Source organism: Lampetra fluviatilis, chromosome 8, assembly GCF_964198595.1.
Source record: "Lampetra fluviatilis chromosome 8, kcLamFluv1.1, whole genome shotgun sequence".
NCBI classification, from domain to species: Eukaryota; Metazoa; Chordata; class Hyperoartia; order Petromyzontiformes; family Petromyzontidae; genus Lampetra; species Lampetra fluviatilis.
In genome coordinates, this window is record NC_136282.1 from 15,648,902 (window position 1) to 15,654,901 (window position 6,000).

A 6,000-nucleotide genomic window follows, 5' to 3' on the forward strand; every position below is an offset into this window, starting at 1 on the left:
GTGCTCCTCATTCCCTTCGCGTCCGCAGCTCCGCGATCCAGAAGCCGCGGTCGGGCCCAGGATCGACGGGCAAGCAGCCCGCCACGGCCTCGTCGCCCGCCATCCGCATCCGCCTCGCCTACAAGCGGGACTCGGGTGAGCGCAGCGCCCGGGGGGGTGGGTGGTGGTCGCGTGCCCCCGAGCCCCGAGCGCGCCTCGGACGCGCTCTCCCAGGGCTCCGCGAGGGCTCCACGAGGGCGCGCTCGATTATTTACCGTTTGCCGCTAACCCCCCCCCACCTCCGCGCCAGTGACAGGCGGCTCGAACGGCGTCACATTCGTGTTATTTTTTTGCCGGGGGAGGGCGGCCACTTTTATTGTCGAGGTCAGGAGGTCATCGCGATCGGCGCTGTCGGTGTCACGACCCTTCGCCATCATTTCCTTTCCTCTGCGTCAACACATTCTGATGTCGACTGTAAAACCAGTAACCGGGGAGGGACAATGTGCCGCAGTTGTTAAACGCATACACACATCATACAAATGTAAAGGTTCCCCGTATAGCCTATAAAGGATGTAGGGGCAAGTGCTGTTCGCGAGCACCTATTGAGACTACATGGCCCACAACGGGGTGGTGTAGAACGGAACCACACCCGGTCGCCATTGTTTCCCCAGTGCTGGTGTGTTTCACACCACACCAGGTACTTATTTAAGTCTGAGTTGACCTAGGCGAGGGCCAGGACCGGTTCAAATTTTGCCACTTTATGGGTCGTGAGAAGGGTTTCAAGTGCAGTGCACTGACCACTACGTCACCGCTCGCCATACAAACAAATGTCTCCACATACATAATGGGTACACACATACAATCAAAACGCGCTCGCCGCAAGCTGCGGAGACAAACCGAGTGCGTCGACCCCGGCCTTGCAGAGTGCAACGTGACGCTGGCGAGCGTCAAGTCGGTGAAGACGGTGAAGCGCTGGGGCTCGCCGCACGGCGCGTGGCTCAAGGACCCCGCGGTGGACGTCCACCGCCTCTTCCTGTTCGACGGCACCGAGGGCGACACCGCCACCGCCTACGCCAGCGCCAAGGAGTTCGCGGGCCTGCACCGGGGGGGCACCGCCACGCGGCCCGGGCAGCGGCGGCAGCAGGGGGAGGAGGAGACCGCGGCCGGGAAGCTGCTGCGTCTCCCGTCCGGTTGGCGCGGCACGGGCGCCGTCGTGTACGCCGGCTCGGTCTACTACCACCGGCGCGGCAGCATCAACGAGATCCTGCGCTACGACCTGGCCAAGAGGTGCCAGCGCCGCCGTGCTTTGTGTCACCGACGCGTCAGGATCCTGTGCGCTGTGCCGCTCTCCCGTCGTGCCTTAAGCAGCTCACACAGCACGTGGAGCCAAACGTCGGGCATCGGTGCCGAACGACACGCGGCAGGACCCAAAAGCGCATCGGAGAGCTGTAGAGCAGCACAACCGCGACAATTCACACTGCGAGATTGAAATGCTGTGTGTAGCGTTGAGGTTTATGATATTGTTGAGGTTAGATTTTGGGGCACAACCAGTGTTTGATCTCTCAGCAGAATATGTTTTGGCTAGCTGGAAGACTCGAGTCGGTGGCACGCAGCGAGCAGCCACGGCCCTGGCCAGAGGCATGGCGGATGTGGCATGCCAGGTGCCGATATAGTTTCTGTGTTGCTATCCTGGACACACCCGGCTGAAGTTAAGCTCTGGGTTTAACCGTGGCTGTGGTGGTGAGTGGAAGTGCACTGCTCTCTCAACCACGAGATCAGAGTTCGATTCCTGGCGGGGGACGAGATTTCTCATCCAGCCCTAGGCCTTCCTCCCTTTACCACCGCGCACCAACGAGGGTGATAAGCCACGGGCAAACAGACACCGAACACGGACACGGTGTGAGAAGGCCTTCATCCAGCAGTGGAGTGACAAGGAACTGTAATTATCGTGAGAGTTACAGGCAGACTTCCACCCGTTAGAGGAATGTGGAATTTCTACAACTGCCATATAGCCTTGACTGAAAGCTTTCGTGACTGCAGGAATTCATATTCTTTGGGTCTTTCGGTAAAGTCACGTAGATAAAAACGTCTTGGATGTTTTGTGCTACGTGACTCTACAGAAAAACCCAAATAATATGGCATATAGCACTCAATAGAGATGAGCAACATCCCATCATTGCACATTTTAGCTGTTGTTTTGATTTTTATTTGGTTGTTTTTGCTCTGATTTCCATTTTCTTCCTTTTTGTTGTTTCTTTGCGATTGCATTTCTCGTTTCGGTGCCGCAGGTCACTCTTGCTATTGAGACTCTGCCCTGGTCTCTCGAGTTCCCACCCTGGTCACACAAATACACTTGAAACATGGAACTACACGGTTAGGGTTAGGCGCGATCGCTATGGTTAGGCATCGTATTGATAATTTTGATCACGGTCAGAAATATCTGTCCGTGCGTCATCGTGAGAGCTTTCAGCGCTCCGCTCATAACTCACGTCCCTCCCTGCTCCCCCCCCCCCCTCCACGTGGCCCCTCCATCCCCGTACTTCTCCCCGTCCATACGGCTCCCACGAGCCTCCATCCCCCCTGGCCCCTATCCCCATGTGCGGCCCCCTTCCTCCCACGCACCCCCGGCCCCCCTCCCACCCCTGCCTCGCCCCCCCGCCCCACTCCCCCCCCGCCCGCCCCACTCCCCCCGCGTAGTGCGGTGGTTGGCCGTGTTCTCGTGCGCGGAGCCGGGAGGGTCCCCGTGTACGAGCTCGCCCCCTTCACGGCCATCGACCTCGCGGTGGACGAGCACGGCCTCTGGGCGCTGCACGCGGTGCCCGCGGAGAGCGAGGACGACGACGACGCCGCCCACACGGACGGTAACGCCGCCGCGACGCACACAAGAGGCAAAGGTCCCCCGTATGGCTCACACGGGCTGCTGGGGCAAGCGTCGTTTAGCGAGCATCTGTGAAGGCCGCAACGGCGCACGAGGAAAGTGGTGGTGGTGGCCAGCACCACGCTCGACCACCTTTGTCTTCCCAACCACCCGCATCCAGCAAAAGGAGTCCCCACGTGGCCAGTAGATGGCAGTGCTGAGTGCCATCCCTCATGCATGGACTTTCTTACCTCTCGGTGCAGGACGAATCTTTGCTAGCAAGATATACAGTATGACAGTATTATTATCACGGCGATTGGTTTAGGGGCTCCTTAGTTTTATCGAAAACACATCAAACATCCAAGACATTGCAATAAGTAGCCAATCAAAGGCGAACCCACCAGCGTGGCATTGTGGGTCTCTTCAACACGCAACGGGGTGGCATCTCGAGCCTCGCTACAAACCGTCTCCAGTGGCTCTCCCACGCGCCTCCGGGTCGCGCCGCGTGCACGCTGTCCGACGTTTCCTTACACGCTCCGAGAGCTTCTTCAGGAACTGGCAATCGAAGAGAAGCTGAACAGACACGCAGGTCAACCTAAAACAAACAGTTCCTGAGGAAGCTCCGGGGACGTGGAACGAAACGTCGGACATCGTGCCAAACGACCCGAAAACACGTGAAATCGGGGGAAACGGAAAAGAAAAGTCAGACTTAAAGAAGTTAAAAAACATCAGATTCACGACACGCTCGCACAGCGGCTGGGGGTGCCACTGGGTGACCTTGCAGGTGCGTGGGTTTGAACCCTGCACGTCTCGCATTGCGTAGCGCAGAGATTCCTCGCTGCCGTCATGGGGACCCTTGCCTGGGAGGTGAGGCCCCACGAGTGCTTGAGGGGGCCCTTCATGCATGGGGCGAGTGGCTGAGTAGCTATAGGAGTCGGCGCGGCTGCCGGAGGGAGTGTAGGGGACTCCTCTACTTACGAACGAGTTAGGTTCCAGAGGTCTGTTCGTAAGTCGATTTGTTCGTAAGTCCAACTTTACTCCTGATGAGTTAATGAGTTAATGATGACGTCACCCTGCTGCTGCTCTATATAAGAACGGGAGACACAGCAGAGCCTCACCATTCTGGCGAATTGCCCGATGATGCTGGATGCAATTACCAGCGAAACGTCGTACTCAAATTGTAAATTGTTGTGGTTTCACGCTTCAACACACTGGTGAGCTAAAGCAGTGAACTAATTGTCTTTTGTCAACGTGACACTTTTTTACTGATTGGCCGTGTCGGGTGGTGGAGGGTTACGACACATTTATAAATAACGCGATCTAAACCCAAAAACGTTGATTATGAATAATATTGGTCGCGAAAGCCTACGTGTTAAACATATTCCAAACATGTTGTACGGCGTGTACATTAAACACGGGGAATGGCTTTAAACGTTGTATAATCTCCTGTAGATGCCACTGGCTTTGATAACGAGCCAGACGCTGAGCACGCAGCCCTGCTGAGGCTCCCAGAAAGTGGTTATCGGTCGGCTTCAGCCCTGACACGAGGGTCGCCTCCATCTCCTTGTCGCGCGACCCCCACCGCAGGAGACGACGGCGGCGGCGACGGCGACGAGCCGGAAAGCGGCGGAGACCTCGTGCTGTCCAAGCTGGACGCCAGCTCCCCGGCGGGCGGGCTGCGCGTCGAGGCCAGCTGGCGCACCCCGTGCCCCAGCCGCGGCGCCCAGGCCGCCTTCGTGGTGTGCGGGAGCCTGCACGTGGTGTACGCGGCGACGCGAGACCGCGGCGCTCCCTGGGTCGCCTGCGCCTTCGACCCGGAGGCGGCCACCACGGGAGGGGGTGGCGGTGGAGGGAGCGACCGGGCGCACCTCGTGCCCTTCCCGGCGCCGACCGCCGGCGCACCGCCGCTGTCCTCGCTGCACTACAACCGGCGCGAGCGGCAGCTCTACGCCTGGGCCGACGGCTACCAGGCGCTGTACAAGCTCGGCCTCGCCAAGAAGACGGGGCTGTGAGCGCCGCGCGGCCTGCGCGGGGCGTGGATGGCGCGACTGCCCGTGCGTCTGCGTGGACCGTAGGGCCCCGCACGAGCAGTCGGGTAGCGTAGCCACGGAGTGTACAGGCGGTGCAACTGCGCCAGCGCCCACGGGCCGGCTGGAGACGAAGACGGGGGGAAGGCAGGGACCGAGTGCTGGACAGGGGGGCCTCGTGTTTTTCCTTTCACCGTGTCCCCCCCCCCCACCCCGAGTGCCAGAAATCGCCTCGGCAAGGACTCTCCGTGCTGCGCGGTGTGGGAGGCGCCCAGCGAAATCTCGCATCGCCCTGCGGCAGCGCCAGCCGCTGTGCGAATGTGATGTTTATTTTTATCTCGTAACATTTTTTAAAACTTTTGTAATCTTAGCTTCCTTATATATTTGTCCCCCGATTTCATCCATCTCCGTTGCCAATAAAACTCACGAGGAGCAGAAGAAGAAGAATCTCTGCAGCCTTCTCGCAGGGCGGTGTCCGAGTTACAGGGGGGAGGGGTGGGTGGGGTGCAGGAGCCGGACTGCGAGTAGCGGGGGACACCCAGGGGCTGGCGCGCACAGAGCCAGCGGGGCCGCGCGTCTCCCCGCCCCACGTCTCTCCGCCGTGGAAGTCCTTGCCGCCCTCCCCGCCTCGTGCGTTCTTGTTCACAATTCACTCTCCCCCCCCCCCCCCAAGCTGAATTCAAAGCTGTGCGTTCACACTCTGTATGCAAATGTTGGGCTTTATCCGCATTAAAGGATTCATAAAAGAGGGAAGTGGTTAGCTTGCCGCACTAGGAACCCGGCAACCCGAATTTGATTCCCTGCCGCGGCTCACATCCGTGGCGTGCGCCATCACACGCGCTCCAGCTCCTCCCTCACCCGTTCCCAACCCGCACTGGCCCGTGTGGTGAAGTATGGCCACAATGGCGAGGTGGATGGGGAGTGGCTGGGATTTGTATTTCGACGTTCACCCCCCTCCCGCCCCCTTACTGCCATGAGTTGTTGTTTATTGTCGATGCTTATTCGTCTGGATATATTTGGAGCGTGTTAAGTGTTAGGCTCTACCGTGTTTGTATCGGCCCCGTCTCCGTACAGCGACGAGGTTTTGATTTCCTGCGATGGCTTTTAAACGCTCGATTTAATTAAAGAGAGGGAAGC

The 6,000-nt window shown here is 58.9% G+C and overlaps 1 protein-coding gene across 9 annotated transcripts in view; it reads left to right on the forward strand.

Moving 5' to 3' along the window:
- LOC144933950 (olfactomedin-like protein 3) overlaps positions 1-6,000 on the forward strand; it is an 82,305-nt gene extending 76,305 nt beyond the window's left edge. For all 9 annotated transcript variants that reach the window (XM_078859296.1, XM_078859295.1, XM_078859299.1 and 6 more), the window contains 4 exons: positions 29-135; positions 903-1,266; positions 2,677-2,840; positions 4,424-6,000. In XM_078859296.1, the coding sequence (XP_078715422.1) occupies positions 29-135; positions 903-1,266; positions 2,677-2,840; positions 4,424-4,848 (1,060 nt within the window). In that variant the 3' untranslated portion in view covers positions 4,849-6,000. The remainder of the gene's footprint in view (positions 1-28; positions 136-902; positions 1,267-2,676; positions 2,841-4,423) is intronic.